This window comes from Eschrichtius robustus, chromosome 1 (assembly GCF_028021215.1).
Source record: "Eschrichtius robustus isolate mEscRob2 chromosome 1, mEscRob2.pri, whole genome shotgun sequence".
In the NCBI taxonomy this organism is placed as follows: domain Eukaryota; kingdom Metazoa; phylum Chordata; class Mammalia; order Artiodactyla; family Eschrichtiidae; genus Eschrichtius; species Eschrichtius robustus.
The window spans coordinates 128,312,019-128,331,268 of record NC_090824.1 but is presented as its reverse complement, the minus strand read 5'-3'; the positions used below and the strand labels follow the sequence as shown (position 1 = coordinate 128,331,268).

General features: G+C 40.5%; 1 protein-coding gene across 2 annotated transcripts in view; it reads left to right on the top strand.

The window, feature by feature from the left end:
• Positions 1-19,226, top strand: part of AAGAB (alpha and gamma adaptin binding protein) — a 79,986-nt gene extending 60,760 nt beyond the window's left edge. Inside the window, exons 6-10 of one of the 2 annotated variants that reach the window (XM_068554372.1) lie at positions 10,677-10,759; positions 11,602-11,695; positions 16,174-16,278; positions 16,738-16,787; positions 17,437-19,226. In XM_068554372.1, the coding sequence (XP_068410473.1) occupies positions 10,677-10,759; positions 11,602-11,695; positions 16,174-16,278; positions 16,738-16,787; positions 17,437-17,514 (410 nt within the window). In that variant the 3' untranslated portion in view covers positions 17,515-19,226. Of the gene's footprint in view, positions 1-10,676; positions 10,760-11,598; positions 11,696-16,173; positions 16,279-16,737; positions 16,788-17,436 lie in introns of both variants that reach the window. The other variant, XM_068554362.1, reaches the window with a different exon arrangement.
• The last annotated feature ends 24 nt before the right edge of the window (positions 19,227-19,250 follow it).

The window sequence follows — 19,250 nt, the reverse complement described above, 5'->3', positions numbered from 1 at the left end:
TGTGGCTGAGGAGGGGAGCAGGTCAGAGAGATAATGGAGGACCAGATTATTTAGGGTCTTATAGGCCATCGTAGTAACTTTCACATTTTATCAGTGTCAACTGGGGAGCTTTTGCAGGGCTTTTGCTGAGTAGAAGGGTAACATGATATGACTTCGGGTCTGAAAAGGGCACTCTGGCTGCTTTGTGGAGAATAGATGGTGGAGGTGAGGAGGAACCAAGGTGATCTCTTAGGAGGCGATTGCAGTATTCCAGGTGAAAGATAGTGATGGCTTAAACCAGAATTGTAGCAATGGAAGGAGTGAGGAAAGGTCAAATTCTGGATCTATATTTAGGTCATGCCAGCATGATTTCCTGATGTTGGATGTGAGGAATGAGAGATAGAGAGCAGTCAAGGAGGACTCCAGGATTTGGGCCTGAGCAGTTTGAAGGATAGGATGCCATCAACTACAGTGAGGAAGCTACAGTGAAGCAGACTTTGAGGAGCAGGGTGACATATCAGTAATTTAGTTTTGGTCATGTTAACTTTGAGATGGGCACTAGACTTCCAAGTGGAGATACCAAGTAGCCATTTGGCTAGATGTGTGGAGTTTGGGAAGAGAGGCACATGCACAACATTTAAAACCTTGAGCCTGGATGAGATCACCAAGGGAGTAAGTGAAGTAAATAAAGAGGACCAAGGACTTAGCAGAGGGACATTCCAACAAGAGGAGGATAGGGAGAAGAGAAGGAACCAGCCAGGGACACTGAGAAAGGGTGGTCAGTGAGGTAGGAAAACAAAGAGTGCAGGGTCCCAGAAGCACAAGTGGAATGTTGTCAAAGTGGAAGGAGTAGTCAGCTGTGCCAGATGGCGCTCATAGGTCAAGTAAGATGAGAACTGAGAACTGACCTTTGGATTTAGCAATGTAGAGGTCATCAGTGGCCTTAAGGAGAGCGGTTTTGGTAAAGTAGGTTTTTTTTTTAAAATTTATTTTATTTTTGGCTGCATTGGGTCTTCGTTGCTGCACGTGGGCTTTCTCTAGTTGCAGAGAACAGGGACTACTCTCGTTGTGGTGCACGGGCTTCTCATCACGGTGGCTTCTCTTGTTGTAGAGCACGGGCTCTAGGCACGCGGGCTTCAGTAGTTGTGGTGCATGGGCTTAGTTGCTCCACGACATGTGGGATCTTCCTGGACCAGGGCTCAAACCTGTGTCCCCTGCATTGGCATGTGGATTCTTAACCACTGCGCCACCAGGGAAGCCCTGAAGTAGGTTTAAGAGAGATTGGGAAGAGAGGAGTGGGAGATGGTGACTATAAACCACTCTTGAAAATTTTTGCAGGAAAAAGGAGCAAAGAAATAGGTGGATGCTAGTGAGAAGGGTGTGCTTGAGTTTTGTTATTTTTTTAAGATGAGAACAAGAGCAGCATGTTCATAGGCTGAAGGGAAAGATCCTGTAAAAAGTGGAAAAAACTGATGAAGGAGAAGAGAGAAGGGAGAAGTGCTGGAGGGATATCCTTGAGTAGGTGAGAGAGGGCGGGCTCTAATGGAGGGGTGGGCGGTGGATGGGAGGAGGAAAGTGGATCTGTGGAAAGAGGCAAGAAGGGAGTATGTGGGTGCAGATGTTGCTGGGTGGAGAGATGTGGCATGGAAATCTGTGGAAGTTTCATCTGATTGCCTCAGTTTTCTCAGTGAAGTAGGAAGCCAGGTTATCAACTGAGGGCAGAAGGAGGTTGCATTAGGATTTGAGGAGAGAGGAGAAAATACGAAAGTCATCTAGGAGAGTAAGAGAGTAGACGAACCTAGGGATGTAAAATAAAGTTAGAATGACAAAAATAAATGACTGCCAGACAGCACGAAGGGGCCCACTTGAAATTTGGTGTGATACGTTTAAAGTGAAGCCAGGTAGCATGAGTGTGGGGAGTGGGGGGTCTTTTCCTCAGCTACCTTAAGCTACATGGGTGCAGCCGTGGAATCACCAGTTGTGCTTTTACCAAGCAAGGGTATCATGGCAAGAGAGGCAGGGGATTAGGTTGTGTACATAAGGGAATGATTGTAATGATTGACCATGGAATTTAAGCTGGGTGAGAAAGGGAGAGAGAAAATCAGTGGGGAGAGGGTCAGTGAAAAGGTGATAGTTTTGAGGTCCCAGTGGAGTTGAAGGATAATTGGGTTGAGCTACTATAAGGGAGGGAGTGAGCTGGAAAGATAGGTGGTGGTCAGAGAGTAGGATGCACGAAATTGAGATCATGGAGGGGTTGTAGTTGGTAATAATATGGGAATGTACGGCTGAAGTTGGTAGAGGACAACATCCGTAAAATGGAACTTTAATGAACCAAGAGTCAGGTTCTTAGAAGGAACATTAATATATATATTTAATTTGCTAAGTATCCAGACAGAAGTAGTATTGGAGAAAATAACAGTGAGCCAGTAATTAAAATTGTGAAGAGGGACTTCCCTGGTGGTCCAGTGGTTAAGACTCCGTGCTCCCACTGCAGGGGGCATGGGTTCGATCCCTGGTCAGGGAACTAAGATCCTGCATCCCGCATCCTGCATGCCGAGGGCGCGGCTGGAAAAAAATTGTGAAGAAATGAGGGGGAGTGGTTGGGTGATCTGTTGGATGATGGTAGCAAAGTGTCTTAGGCACTTGCCTTCAAATACAGTCTGTGTGAGAATATCAGTAGGCTTTTATATTCAGAGGAGGTTTTAGAAGTAATTTAATCCAGTGATTCTCAACTGAGACTCACTGGGAGTAGGGTAGTGTATATCAGATACTACACACATCCTCTAGAGGTATTTGCCCAGCTCCCATTGACGATCACTTTAACTAGTAAGCCAGTATTACCAGTTGATTGATAGGATGTTTTATCTCTCGAATGCATTTAGATAGAAAACTCATAGGAACTTTTGAGCTAGTCTGTTCTATCCAGTACAGGAATGATTTCTATAGCATCCTTGCTAGATGATTGTCCATCATTTTTGGTTGAATGCTTCTAATAATAGATACCTCAGTACTTTATGAAGCAGTCCTAGAAGCAGTTAATTGCATAGGGAAGTCAGAGAAGTGTCCTGTTAATTCTCAGCAGATAGAATATCTTAGGCTGGTAGTTTGGGGAAAGGATATTTTAACTTTGTGTCATAGAGCTGAGAGCAGTGGTGAAAATTTTCTCTACGATGTATTTTCCCTGTGTTTCCCTATTACCGGCTTTCATTGTAATCACTCACTCTTCTTTCTAGTCCTCCTAGGAGGTGAAGAAAGTTCCAGTGCACATGATTTAGCTCAGAGCTATTGAAGTGATCAAGGGGATGGGAAGAATGGAGATTGTCTAAAGTAGTGATCTTGGAAAAACCAAAACTGAGAAGAGATTTAATTGGAATATGTAGTGTAGGGTATATATAGGCCTTGATTAGGGTAAATATGGCCTTGATTTCCCAAATCCCAGGAGGTAATTTATGGAGTGCATTACACTAAGAGATGATCCAGGCAGAAAATAGAAATGGTTCGTAAGGGACTGCAATGAATTCTCATGAATGACAGTTGTGCCTGATTCAGGTTAGGAAGGCACTTGGCCTCAACTTTTAAGACTTTTTTTTTGGAGAGCAATCATGTTTTACTCCCCAGTATTTTTCTATGCAGTATTTTTTCTACCAAGCCTTGTACCAGCTGTACAGATTACATGTTGTTGAATTTTATAGAATTTAATAAGTGGCATTGTTTTGTTTGCTATGCTAGTGTGTGTGAATTAGCCAGGAAAAGCATTTAAATAGAACATAGAATCTCCATGCATGCTTCGGGCATGACGTCTTCCTTTCACAGATGGGGAAAATGAGGCCTCAGGGAAGCTCTAGAGGTGACTTGCCCATATGCAAACAGTGAGCCAGTAGCTAAGGTGAGACCAGAGGGTAGGTCTCCTGACCCAGGAGTGTTGTGTGTTTTTCCATTACAGTGTGTGGATTTACGTTATTGGCTGGTTAGAGAAATGAACACAGAGTAGTTAAATAATTTACCCAGGCTGCATGGGAAATTATTGGCAGAGCCAGATGAGTTCATTCCCTATAGAACTCCCTCAGCCAAGGTGTTCTGCTGGCATGAGTAGGGTTTTAATGAGACAGGTAGGAAGTAATGATCATATCTGAGTTTTTGGACTTTTTTACTTATTGCATTTTAAATAAATACTTTCAAAAAGGCTGTCTGAAACAGTGTTGATACTAACTTTATCCCATTGTTCTGCACTTAATCCAAAGTACAGATAAGGCTCCTGGATAGTTAATGTAATAACTATCCAGTTATACATAGTGAAAGATAGTTTATTTTAAATTATTTCACTTAGAGTCACAACAGATTATTCTCTTTAGTTTGAGTTAAGACTAATTTGTGCCTAGTATGTACTCAGTTAATGTCTTTCTGTTACTTAATTTCACATTGTAAAAACAAACAAATTATAGTACTACAGTTGTAGGCAAATTATTATTCTAGAAAGATTTATAAATCTTCTTGATATAGAAATATAATTTCTGGGTTAACTTATAATAACCTAGTTTCATATTCTTGGCTCTACCAATGTCTTGTTTCACAAGTGATGCATTCATTCTTAACAGGGCATTATCCACCCCCAAAGGGGTGAAAATTGATTCTTGGGGGGGGCAAAAAAATGTAATCTTTTTATGTATAAAGCACAGATATGCATATAATGTGTAAACATAGATATAGTATATCTGTGACATTAATATTTCAATGGGGAGGGTATATCATAATTAGGAAACAAATGTCTAGAGAGGGCCTGAGGGGGCATGTCTTTGTCCCCAGTTCCTGGCACAGAGCTCCTAATTTAATACAATAAATTACTATTTGGTTTTTGTCTTGGCTCCTAAAACAACTCGAGAACAGTAAAGGTGAAAATAGCGTCTTTTGTTAATTCATTAACAGGCCCCTTTAAACCACACTGGAGTTTATGTTAATGGAATGACTTTTGGAAAGACCCTGAGGATGGGAGGCTGGTTGCCAGGGGAACCAACCAGTGATTAGATGGTTGGAACTTTCAGCCACCCCACCCCACCAGTGACCTCTGAGGAGGGGAGTAGGGCTAGAGGTTGAGTTAATCACCAATGGTCAATGATTTAATCACTCTCATTATTCCCCACACTTGGTTCTGAATGGTTTTTGACTTGATTGTAAACATTCCCTTGAGGATTTTCAAGAGGGTGCTTCAGGCTCTGGAGATAGGACTTACAGTGGAACCATTATTGGAATTAGTGTAAAGCTTTCCTTTACAACTTTGGTAAAAAACAGTACTCATTCTGATGTTTAATTCAGTTTATTAAGAATTTGTGTGTATGCATGCACAGAAAAAAAGAATAGGAGGACATTTACCAAAGTATTAATTGACATCTTTGGTGATTTAGTTTTCTTCTTTATACTTTTCTCTATTTTCCAAATTTTATACAATGAACATATCATTTACAGTCAGGAAAAAGGGCAAAAAAACATAGTCTGGTTACTTTCTGGTCACCAGAAAGTTCATTATATGTTCAAGTATTGTCAGAGACAGTTCTTGACTTGTGAGCACGTGTCCCAGGTGTCAGAGGGAGAGCAGAGATTCACTTTTCTGAATCCAAAGCTGATGATGGAGCCAGATTTATTGCTTAAGCCTATTTTCCTAAAGAAGCACTGTTTTTAATAATATACTTTAAAGTTTTACCTTTTTCAAGCAGTAGTTTAGTAAAAGAGAATAGATTGTTTCTAATTCTTTTGTGATTTTAAAAACATTTCATTTCCATTTGTCAAACAGAAGTGGAATGTGAGATAAAGTATACGCTTATTTTCCAACCTTCTCTAATGCTTGCAGTCTCTGTCTGACAGTCATGTCAGGCTGTCAGTGGATATCTCAGCATGCCCCCTGTACACTTAGCACTGTGCTGGGCGCTGTGGAAGGTGGAAGAACCCTTAGCTCCTGTCTCTGTCTGCAAGGAGTTTATAATATAGTTTAGGATGGCAGATAGACTCAAGATAAGTATTTATACTAGCACAGTAAGGACAACAAGGCAAATGGCACTGAGGGAGCTGAAATCATCCAGAGAAATTTCCCAGAGTAAGGGGAGGATATTTGTAATGCTGACAGGAGGTAAAGGTAGAATCTTAAATGCTTTTATTATTTTTCCATTGAAAAATCCTTCCAAGAAATGACTTAAAACCTGAGCGTTATAGCCCCAAATTTCCTGTCCTAATTAGATCTATATCAGTGGTTCTCAACTGGAGGCAGTTTTGCCCCCCTCTCCCCAGGGGACATTGGCAGTGCTATAGGCATTTGGTAGTATAGGCGGGGATGTACAGGACGCACCCTTGCCCCTCGTGCCCATACACACTCAAATGTCTATAGTGCTGAATTTGAGAAACCCTTGTCTACATATACTTGAGGGACAGTGAAGGGACACTGGGGCCTAACCACCTGTCTGCCACTAGTTTTATGTGACCAGTGCCTCCAGGAGTTATGGGGGCTGGGCTGGGATAAATTAATGAGAGGCATTGAAGTGGCATATGATTAATTATTCAGTCCTCAGCTGTTCATCTTAGTTCAGTTGAAATCAGTCTAAACCAGGGAAGTAATGAAGGATTACTGACAAAAGAGAATTATATGTGAATAAAAAGATATCTTTTTGCACTTAATCCAAGTTTGTGTTGTCATATTCAGTATTTGTATATCAAGCATTGACTGTCTCTTTGCTCTTTATATGATACCTGTGAGCTTAATGGAAATTAATTAGAGAGTTCTGGATTTCACGTTCAGGTTCTAGCTATGTGACTTTGAACAAGTTACCTAATCTCTTCAAGTTATACTTTACTCTGTAAAAAATATAATAAATCCTCTGTAGAAGAAGATAAATAAGTATGCCTTTAGATTTGTAAAGAGATATCCGAATATTTCATATATTTCAAGTTTTCTTGAAACTTCCCATTGAAAAATAAAATAAAAGCTCCTCCACAAGGCTTGAGAATTTCCCATTGCTAACCTTTATTCTAGAGGCTATGGTTTTGTTTCTGACACTTCCTGGAAGAATTTTATGCAAATGACCAGTACTGAATTAGTGTTTTTAGGACCAGAGTTTGGTATACTTACTATTCCTTCTAGAATAACTTATTTTACATCACTTAACAACTTCCCCTTTCTGCGGCTCTGAAGTTCCAGAAGAATCAGCTGAGTAGGTAGATTAATTTATTCCTTCCTAGTGTAGTATTTTGAGGTGTCGATAAAACCAGAGATGCTAAAGCCAATTTCAACAACTATCTGCTAAAAGAATAAATCCTTCTTAGTGGGGATGACATTTCCATGCCCTGAATCCTGGGGAGAAAAATCTGGCAAACAAGAAAAGATTCAGGTAATTCTTTTCTGTGAGAACAATAGTTTTACAGTGGGTGCACATGGGCAGAATTTTGCTAAACATTGAACTAGGGAAAATGGAGAGTTTCTTTAAAACCATAGGTGTATAAAACATCCAGGTTTTTTAAGCAACATTAATGTGCGAGCAGTCTGCTTTGGATAAACAAAAATGAATTGCTTTTCTAATTGTGAAAACTTATATGTCTCTAACTTCCCTAAAATATAAGCAGTGGTCAAAAAGAGTCATGTACCACAATGTTCATTGCAGCTCTATTTACAATAGCCAGGACATGGAAGCAACCTAAGTGTCCATCGACACATGAACGGATAAAGAAGATGTGGCACATATATACAATGGAATATTACTCAGCGATAAAAAGAAATGAAACTGAGTTATTTGTAGTGAGGTGAATGGACCTAGAGTCTGTCATACAGAGTGAAGTAAGTTAGAAAGAGAAAAATAAATACCGTATGCTAACACATATATATGGAATCTAAAAAAAAAAAAAAAAAAAAAAGGTTATGAAGAACCTAGGGGTAAGATAGGAATAAAGATGCAGACGTAGAGAATGGACTTGAGGACATGGGGAGGGGGAGGGGTAAGTTGGGACGAAGTGAGAGAGTGGCATGGACTAATATACACTACCAAATGTAAAATAGATAGCTAGTGGGAAGCAGCCGCATAGCACAGGGAGATCAGCTGGGTGCTTTGTGACCACCTAGAGGGGTGGGATAGGGAGGGTGGGAGGGAGATGCAAGAGGGAGGAGCTATGGGGATGTATGTATATGTATAGCTGATTCAGTTTGTTATAAAGCAGAAACTAACACACCATTGTAAAGCAATTATACTCCAATAAAGATGTTTAAAAAAAATTTAGAGAAAAAAGAAATATATATAAGCAGTGGAACAGAGTGAACTCACATTAGTTGACTAAATTCTCCATTGTTTATAAGAAAATACTGAGCAAAAGTTCTTCCAGCTTTCATTAGCCTGAAACCTGATTATAAACTCATAGTCATCTGTGGACCTTTAAAGGATTCTGGCATTTAAGGTTCTTTTTTTTCTATTAAGTAATTTAAAATACCTAATTCAGAGCTAACTATCAAGAGTAGCTAAAGAATGCTATTTTACTTTATAAAATCACGAATATCTAGAGCAGAAAGGACCTTAACAAGCATGTCTAGCAACCCTCTCTTTTTTACAGATGAGAGGATTGAGGCACAGAAAGATTGATTGACTTGTCCAAGGTCATAAAGGTGGGCAGAGCCAGGAGTGGAATCCAGGTTTTCTGACCACTAGCCCAGTCTTCCTCCCACTGTTTGGACTTTTCCATAATTTTATTCATTATTAGAATTGGGACATTCAGGTTTTTTTTAATTGTGGTAAAATACACATAGCATTTAATCATTAAACATTTAAAAATCTCTTTAAATAGGCAAACACATGAATATGGAACAAAAGTCAAAAGGTGCACAAAGGTTTATGGTACACGGTGACTAGTTCAGCTCCCTCTCACTCCTTTCCATCCCAGATCCCCTTCTTGGAGGCAGCCACTGTAAATAATGAGGCATTTTAAGTAGACCATTTTGGTCTAATAACATGTCTAAACTGACATTGTGTTGTATTATTCTTCAGGGATTGCAGTTTGGCCTGCCAAGTTTAGGTAATGCCCAACAAAGGAAAAACATAAGCTGTGGAATTGGAATATGGAGAGAGATTTGTGAACTGATTTGAAAATTACCCACAGTCCAAGTTATTTCCAGTAATAGAAGTGAGGGCTCTCTTGCATCAGTACTCTCTTACTCAGATAATGCCTTTTGTACAAAGAGCCTAAAGTATTTTATAAGAGCTCTCATGTATCCTCATGACATGTAAAATCCCTGAGTATTGCATAACTGCGTACAACTGCTTTAGAGTCTATAGCACATTGGCCACAAGAAAGAATTATGTTGATGTTTGAATAAACACCCCCAGGCTCTGTGAAACCATCAGTGTGGGACATCACATGGATCTGCTTCTCCCAACTTCTGAGCCTCCACGGCCTACCTGATAAAACAGCCCCTGGTTCTTGGATGGGGTGCATCCAGGCATTGGGGCTGGAGAGTTCCTCACAGACTGGACAGGTTGGCTGAAGGAGTGAGAGGGGGCTCCAGGAGTACATGTGCACCTTTGGTTGTGGAGCAGGAAAAGCAGCAGGGCAGCAGCAGGCTCTTGGTACCGCCCAGCGCCTTTGTAGCCTTAAAGCACAGGCGCTGACTCTGGTAGATAGCCGCGTGCAGTAAGTAGGCGACTGCCCACGTGGTGAGAGGTCAGCCTGGGAAAAGCTGCAGGCCCAGACCCCGCATGCCACAGTCGGGCTTCCTCCCAGTTTGAAAGGCAAATCTCCCCAAGTGAAAGGGAAGAAGAGGAGACTGCAAGTGGTTATCTTTCTGTGATACTTTGTGTGACTATCTGACAACAGGTGTCACCTGGCAAGGGAGAGGACCTAGGAGGTCTGCAGGTTGTTTTGAAGACAGATGAGAATGGGTCCAGGGAAGCTATAGGGAGAGGAGAGGCGAGGTGGGAAGAAGTTGTCTTTCTGAGAGAGCAGTTCTTTGACTTCTGTACCACTAGACTCTTGAATTGTGGGTTTCACATTCTACTCTCAGGCAGTGTTTTTTTGTTGTTGTTTGTTTTTTGTTTTTTGGTTTTTTTCCAATTTTCCTGATCCTAAGGACTCTCCTGGAGTACTTGCTAAAAGTTCAAATTCCTTGGCCTCTGTTCCATAGATGCTGCCTCAGTCTGAGGTTGGGTCCTTGAATACTGGGTAATTTTAATAAGCGTCCAGGTGATTCTGGGGGACGCTGTCAGATCAGGACTGGGTTCTGATATTTTGCTCTAGATTTGTCCTCCATTATAAATATAAACATCGAAAGTGTTGGGAACCTTAACTGCATAAACAGAGCTTTATTTCAAGAAAGCATGGATGTTCATTTCACCTGATAATAATGCCTTGGCATTGATTCTTTTTAATGTTTTTTAATTGTTTAAAACACTGAAGTATTAGTTCATAGTAACTATTAAAACATCAGTTCTGTTAATCTTTGCAAACAGAACTACTGAACGGTCTTTTGTTTGTTGTAATGGCCCTGCGGTATATTTGACCTGGACTAATACTATGTGATTTAAAGTTATCCAGAATTTAGAGTTTTGTAATTTATAGTAACTGTTCTTTATAGTTAGAACTTTTATAATGAGGAAATAGCTATCATTTCATCATCACAGTCATTTTAACAGTTTTAAATGTAAATTAAAAATTTCAGTGATTGTATTTTTTCTTTTCAGATAGGAACCAAGGCTTTAACCTTCTCAGCTCATTGGCTGGAGCAAACCATAGCACTGGATCAGCAGAGACCTGCCACTCAGAGGTAAAGATTTTTCCTGGATCTTTTCTCTTCTTTGGCTTTAATTTCTACTCGTCATTATGAATCTTTACACCATTCATCATTTTCTCCTTTCCATTTAAGAAGTGGCAGAGAATATTAGCAATAGATAAACGGAGAACCTGAAACAGCCCTCTTCATGCCTGCTGCCTGTTAAGAGCAGGCTAGTTCGGCATTAAAGCAGTAAGCCCTTTCGAGATGTTTGCAATTTGGGCTGTTCCATGTGTTTTTGCTAGAGTGCTTTTAAAAGTGTGCTAGGATTTCCTTAAGGCATAAAGTTGCCCCCAAATCATTAAATATAAAATAAAATTAATGGTTCTTTTTAAGTACTTCCTGTGTCCTGTACAATCTGAGGCAAGGTCCTTGCCCTTAATGAGCTTAAATAGGCTGATTTCAACCCTCTGTCCTCAAGGACTTTGGTCCAGGTCTGCCTTGGTTGGCAGGTTGGAACCACGAGCACATTATGTAGTGCCACATTGTCTTTCTGGGACCTTCTTCCTCAGTCTCCGAGCTGTTTGTGATAGGATCTTATACATTTTCAGATTTTGAATAAAACATGATCTTAAAGCAAACAATGTGTTTTAATAGTCAATAGCAAAATCATAATGCTTTTTAATTTTTCCTTGAGGAGAAACACTGCTGAGTTAGTGAACTTTTAGCCTTTTGTTTAATGTGACCTTGATCCTTCTTCCATCTCTCTTTGTGTCTGGCTCCTATTACTGCTTCTCCAAAGCTAACCAGTGGGTGGAAGTGCGAGCCTTTTTGGATTTAGTTCGGAAGCAACCTCCTGTTAAATTGTTGCTTGTGTGTATTTTCCTCACCAGCAGCCCCAGTTGCCAGCAGCAGAGAGGACTGAACCCCTCTTGGATAATCGAGGTGGTGCATCTAATACAGCAGACACTCAGGTCGATAGCATCGTGGGTAAGCGCCTCTCTGGCTGCTAAGTGACAGCTCTGTGGAACTTGCAGTAGCCCGTGTATCGGGGCATAAATCATCCAAGGGGAAACTGACTTTAAATGAGGACGAGGGAAGGAAATTGATAGTGCACCCCAACTGAATGTTAACCTTGTGGACCGGCTGTCAGAAAAAGGAGGGAGAGTAAATACATTACAAATCTGTGGGCGCCATTGTCCTGCTGATTCTCTCAGCAGGATCGTGATTACGATCATCTTAGCTAGAGCAGACAGAACCAGGTGGTGAGACAGCTTTATATCTCCATATTACACAGTTTTTTCATAGTATTTCACGGTAGTCAGAATTGATGGTAACAAGAATACTATAGCTTTATAAGCCCTGCCATATCTTTTTGAAATTCTTTTATGTCCACATTCTCATTTGGTAATGAAGTTTGGCAGAGAAGTTATTTTACAGAGATGAAGATGAGGCCCAGAGCAGTTTAATAACTTGTCCAAGGGCACCTAACAAGAAGGTCCTAGAGCTGAAACTGGAATCCAGTTTACTGCCCAAAAGCCAGAAAGCCAAGGAGCTTAGTTAACAATAACTATAAATGTTCTTTTGTCGGGGAGCTACTGATGTCACTACTTCTTTTTATGCCACAGAGGACCCATGTGCAGTAATAAGTTTTAAAAACTTTTTTTTTTTCTGTTTGTAAGATAATCCATGTAGAAAACTCAAATGATTGGTTATAGAAACATATTAAGAAGGAAAAATTGGTATATAATCTCTTCCTCTCTAGTTTATTCAACCTCATCCTCTCAGTTGAACCCTTCATATTAGCTTCTAAACCTGCTAAAATCTCTGCCATGAAAACAAACCATTGACCACACTGAAGGAGGTGGGGAAAATAACTAACTTAAAGAATTTGGGAAAATGGTATTCTGACTGGATACCATGAGGCCAAAACCAAAAAGAAATGAACAGAAATCCTGCACTCTGTTTAATAAATTTGATTCTTACAGGGGTATGGGTTCGAAATTCTGAATATTTATATGTAATATATTTTATATATATTACAGTTGAAAGAATAAGAAAATATAGCATAGATAATGAGAGCTAAGTTTCTCACTGTCAGAGAAAGAAGTTACAAATAAGGAAAGGGGAAGGCTGGGATGAACCCTTTGGTACTGAACTAGAATTGAAGGTATCAGTATGAACTCTTGGATTTTAAAATATAGTTAGAGCAGTAGAGAAATAAATATAGATATGTGTATGAATGTGTAAATACATATATATATTTCCTAGCTCTGTCCACTGGGAGGACCTAGAAGCAATAATAATAGCAGTGGACATACTTAGCACTTAGATCTTGGTTTCTAAATACCATTCTCCAAGAAAAGGTACCAGGGCTACTTGGAGAAGTGGTTGATTCAGGGCTGGGGCAGGAAAAATGCAGGATGAACGTGGAGCATCATGGTGCCAGAAAGTAAGGAAGTGCTCAAAAAAAGAATGGGGGCATGTTGAAAGGGCACAGGGACCAACCTGAAAGAGCTTCCAATGGCTAAAGCTGGAACAATTTGACCAGCAAAGTAAATTAACATAGTGTTGGGCTGTAACCCATAGAATAAAATACATATCCATGAATCCATACTAATTTAAATAAATAATTGAATAAATGCATAACTGGAAAGGAAAAGGCTGCTCCTCCTTACGGAAGAATTCCAATTAATACATGTAGACATTATGAGGGCAATAGAAAATTACCCTTAGCCACACACCACAGTAATAGTTGTCGCAGGCAAGATCCACTGATGGATGGTGAAATTAGTAGATGAAAGTTTAAGAAGAAACACAACATTTCCATAGTCAAAATATCTTTCCCAAGTTATTTATTACAAAGGGGAAAATAGTAACTTTATACTGGAAAAACCTGGCAGATACCACTTTAAGTGATGAAGGTTACATCACCAGTAACAGGACATATTGACATCATCTCCCTCCAATGTGATGCACTGAAAGGGCACTCACTTCTGTGGTGTTCCTGCCAAAGGTCCATAACCTCAATCTAATAATAAGAAAACATCAGACAAACCCAAATTGAGGGATATTATACAAAATAACTGGCCAGTACTCTTCAGAAGTGTCAAAATCATGAAAGACAAGGCAGGACTTAGGAACTGTCACAAATTGGAGAAGACTGAGGAGATTTGACAACTAAATTCTGTGTAGAATCCTGAATTGGATCCTGGAACAGAAAAAAGGATATTAGAGGAAAAAGTGATGAAGGTTGAAAGAAGTCTGTAGTTTAGTCAGTAGCATTGTTCCATTATTAACTTCGTGATGTTTATAATTGTACCATGGTTATATAAGAAGTTAACACTGAGGGAGGGTGGGGGAAGGGCATATCGGAAGGCTCTGTACTATTTTTGCAACTTTTCTGTAAGACTACAGTTATTTCAAAATTCTTTAAAAAGATGAAACCAAACAAACAAAAGTAAAACACTTCCTCAACCCCACATCTCCCACCTCTTTACTTATTTCCATTCCTCAACTCATTCCTCAGTTCATTCCCATCTATAGCTCTTGCTCCCATTTTCCATGAAAACAGCTCACCAGCGACTTCCATGCCACTCAGTCTAATAGACGTCCTCCAGTCCCCATCTTGGCCTCTTGGCGACATTCAATATTATGAATCGGTCCCTTTCTGAAACGTTATCTTCTCTTGACTCACCCAACACATCTCCTGATGTTCTTCCTACCTCTCTGATGATTCCTTCTCTTGCTTTGGAAGATTACACTCCTTTACCCAGCCTTTAAATATCTCCATTCCTCAGTGTTCCATCTAAACTCCTCTTCCAAACCTGTATTTAAGCATGAAGTGATTCTGTCCACATCCACAGTTCAGTTATCATGTAAACAGATTAATCACAAATTTTTTATCTCTAGCCCTATACACCAACTGCCACCATGGCATGCCCATTGAACTAAAGCAAATTTATTAACCAAGTGCATCTTTAACATCAAATTATCTGTATGACATTGTAGTAGATGTAAAGAATTATGTTATCATCCTTGTCTTCAAGGAGCTTATAGTCTAAAAATGCAGAGACAGGCCTTGTAATGTAATGTAATGGGTAAAGCCATGGGCTTGGAATCCTGGACAACTGGGTTCAAATCATGGCTCTACCACTAGTAGTGAGATGACCTTGAGTAAGTTATTTAGCATCCGTGGGCCTTAGTTTCCCCTTCTATAAAATAAGGGTGACAAATCTTTCCTCACATCGCTGTTGCAAAAATGAAATGGAATCGTATAAGTTAAAGCACTCAGTGGTGGGGACAAAGCAAACTCTCTCTCTTGCTGTAGTATTTATTATAGTAACAGTAGACAGGTGCTAGCATACAGAGTAGTGTATGCCAGTGCCAAGACAGCTCTATAAACACTAAGTGTGGGACAAATCCTAAGGAAGGAGACCTGTGAGCTGGGACGGTCAGGGAAGACATCCTAGAGGTGGCTGGCCTGGAGTGGAGGCTGAGTGAAAATTCTGATTAAAAACAAACTTTGATAAAGAAGCCACATGCCGAGGTAGAAATAGTAAAGGATTTGTGGTAAGAACATAGGAATTTAAATTGGCTCTAGGGGCTTCCCTGGTGGCGCAGTGGTTGGGAGTCTGCCTGCCAATGCAGGGGACACGGGTTCGAGCCCTGGTCTGGGGAGATCCCACATGCCGCGGAGCAACTGGGCCCGTGAGCCACAACTACTGAGCCTGCGCGTCTGGAGGTTGTGCTCCGCAACAGGAGAGGCCGTGATCGTGAGAGGCCCGCGCACCGCGATGAAGAGTGGCCCCCGCTTGCCGTAGCTAGAGAAAGCCCTCGCACAGAAACGAAGACCCAACACAGCCAAAAATAAATAAATAAATAAATAAATAAATGGATCATCACGTTAAAAAAATAAAATAAAATAAATTGGCTCTACCTCTGAATGGCTGTAATTTTAGATGAGTTCATTTTTAAGCTCAGCTTGCTTCATATGTAAATTGTGGACAGTGGTATCTGTCCTAACCACCTTATATGGTTGTCAATAACATATGTGAAAATATTTGTTGACCAGTAAAATATGGTATAAATTTCAGGCATTTATTGAATCCGTGGACCTTAGTACAGGGCGTGACCTTTAGAATTGGAAACATGTAAGTCTGAATCCAGGGTCACAACTTATTAGCTGTGACCTTGAGGAAGGTCACTTGATCTCTGAGCTCTAGTTTTCTCTAGAAAAGTGGAAACAGAATTCCTTGCCTCGTTACAGTGTTTTACGGATAAAGTGAGTTACTGTTCCTTTGTGAGGGCCCACTACCAGCCAAGCAGGATGCAGCACCATGAGCTGTACAGCTGGTCCCCAGTGGGCACTCATTCAGTGGTAACTTTCATCAAAGCCAGATTGATTGCTTTTGGATTCTGTGTATTTAGCACATACATAAATAATGTGTGGCGAATCCTTATTTCAGATCCCACGTTAGACCTGGATATTCAAGAACTAGCCAGTCTTACTACAGGCAGAGGAGATTTGGAGAATTTTGAAAGACTGTTTTCAAAGTTAAAAGAAATGAAAGGTAATCGGATCCATTGTGTCTAACAGATTCCCATATTGATGCGCCTCTATTTTATATAGTAGGATTTTGCTTTGTAACTGCTGATTGCATTCCATGCTCTGGCCTCATCTGAGAAACTTGGGTACTGGGGGACTGTGCCATCCTCTGTTGGTAAAAATTTCCTTGGGAAAATTTTCCTCTTTCTTCATTCTTTTTCCTCTTACTTTCCCTTCTTCTCTTGCCTGTCTCTGTTCCTTTCAGTGTGTCTCATTAACATGGAATCAGTAAGATCCCTACCTGTTTACTCACACCATTCCCATCTGGAAAATTTGGAAGACTTAAACTTCCCAACAGCTATAATGACTACACCATAAACGTGTCTGTGAAACCCATTTCCCATCTTCTAGTGTTACAACATCCATGCATTCCAGATTGTCCTGCGCTATTAGATGAATTTCTTAAGATATATTTTCCCCCTAGACAAGGCTGCGACGCTTCCTCACGAGCAAAGAAAGTTGCATGCAGAAAAGGTGAGAAAATCAGTCAGGTATTTATTGAGTACCTACAGCAGGTCCAGTGCTATAAGAATGGTATATCACACTTGTTTACTTCTAAAGTATCTTACTGTGAACTTTTTGTTGGTTATTAACTTATAACTAATTGAATATTTACCCAGTAGTAATACAGTTGCTGCAGTCAAACCAAGATTTTCCAATGTATGTTGAGTGACGTTGGAACACTGAGACTCAGGATGTTTGCCTTCTTAGCTGTTAGGCTGGAAAACGCTTAGTTATTTTGTTTGTTTTGGTTTGGTTATTACCAACACAACACGTTCTTGGCAGGAAATGTATATGGTTTATGGTATTCCATTGTATGAATGTGTCATAATTTATCCAGTTCCCTTTTGGACATTTAGATCATGTGCCTTTTTCTTCTTCTGTAGTGAAGCTGTGTGTATCCTTATACATCACCTGTGTAAACAGCTCTGATTATATCCTCAGTATAAAGTCTAGGAGTAGAAGTCGTGGGTCAGGGTGTTCAGGGGGTTTTGATAGATGTTGCCAGAGCGCGGGAGGGCAGGGTGTAGAATTTTAAGTCTTAATCAGTTCTGTGTATAACATATGAAACGAGCTGAAATTCAGTTGTTGCCTACAGTTTGTTGCTTGCTTCTCTCCACAGGTGGCCAAAGCTTTCTGGATGGCAATTGGGGGAGACAGAGATGAAATTGAAGGCCTTTCATCTGATGAAGAACACTAAATTATTCATGCTAGGGCTTGACTAACAAAGACCCTAGCTCTCTCTACCTGAGATACTTCCCTACTCAACCCAGTCATCTTTTGCTGAACTCCCCATCATCATGTTGGCCGCCTGACTTGTTTATAGGCTCCCGTGAATTTTAGTTTTTCGTAGGGGGTAAAGCAGAAATCTCTTCTCCCTCAGAATATCGTAAGGGAGTGAGAATGACAGTAAGGAGTGAGAAATTCTCAAATACACTTTTCTGCTCTAGAAACAGGAGTGGGATGAGGCTCAAAGGCCTGTGTGATATGCCCAAGTTAAAGAAGAAGAACCACCAAGCCACTCCTAGTCAGTCTTTTAAGCAGCATTCCCTGTGTTCACACTTAATCACTGCAGATCGGAAGCTTGTGCCACCTTTCCTGGGTTGTGGATTTTTTCTGTCAAGGAACTTGCTGCTCTGAGGTTTGATGCTTTTGATGGGAGGAAAGATTTAATTTGTGCTGTAGTATAGACTATGTGCCAAAGCCACTGGCCCTCAGGTTAGTCTCTAGCTAAAAAAAAAAAAAAAAAAATGCATCTGGGCATTTCATTTGAAATATAGTATCTGAGCTCATGCTGGAAAGTATTGAGAAACCATTGTGAATTTTTAGACTGTAATAAATGATGCAAGAGTTTCCCACTCTGGTAGGGATAAAATAAACCCTTCTCTACCAAGTTGTGGGTCTGTCGGTACGCGTGTGTAAGAGAGAGAGAAGCTTAAGGAATTCCCTCTATAGGCCACTGAAACGGTATGATCATATCTTGAGATTTTTTGCATTAGTGTTACCATGGAGAAAGTCTTCTTTCTTAGAGTTCGCTACTTGAGATGGCAGAGCTGTGTTGTCACAACTCATACCCTCAAAACAAGGCAAGTTTCCTTTTCTCTTTCTGAAAGCCAGAGATCACTGCCAAAATAGTAACACTAAGGAGTGGGCGTGGTGGGAAAGGATATGAAATGTTAGGCAGTGAATCCCTGAGTACCTTGTGTTACTTCCAGGGCTGGGTGCGTCAGCTCCAGGGGAACTGATCACCAAGGGGAACGTTTCCTGAGGAAGAGTGGGAAATACAGCAAAATGTAATCCTTATTTCTGTTTTCGTAGGCACTTCGTAATGCATGTCATGAGCCTTCACTGTGGTAGTCACTGCCATGGCTCTAAACTGGCTCAGGGCACATGGCCTGAGAACTGCTGCTGGCCTAGTGTGGGTAGGAACCTCTTAGGTCACCAGCAGAAACAAGTTTCAGACACCTTTGTGCAACTCCTTCTAAGCATTGCAGGACCTGACAGATGGCAGAATGACTGCAATGCTCCAGGTTCCGGGCCAGGGCGACTGCGGGAGGGAAGGTTTCAGTGATTGGAGCCATTCCAGGGAACATTGGAGGCTATCTTGCTTGATACTTTTTTCTTTTCTTTTCTCTTTTCTTTTCACTATTCTGAAGGTCTTAGAGACTGTAGTTTACCATCATTCCTCCAGTGTTTCTTTGAGGTGACTGCATCAGCCATTGACTGGGAATATAAGGGAAGCTGGCTCTGGGGTTGCAAGATGAAAGGTGGAACATATTTTTCTTAAAACATGAAAGGTTTCAGAAAATACATTAGGTCACGTGGTTAGGGAAAACAGACTAGAAAAAGCTGTGAACTTGATTTTGTGGATTAAAACAAAGCTAGGTGATTAAAATGTGATTTATTTATAAAGTCTGCTTATGTGTATTTTTATGA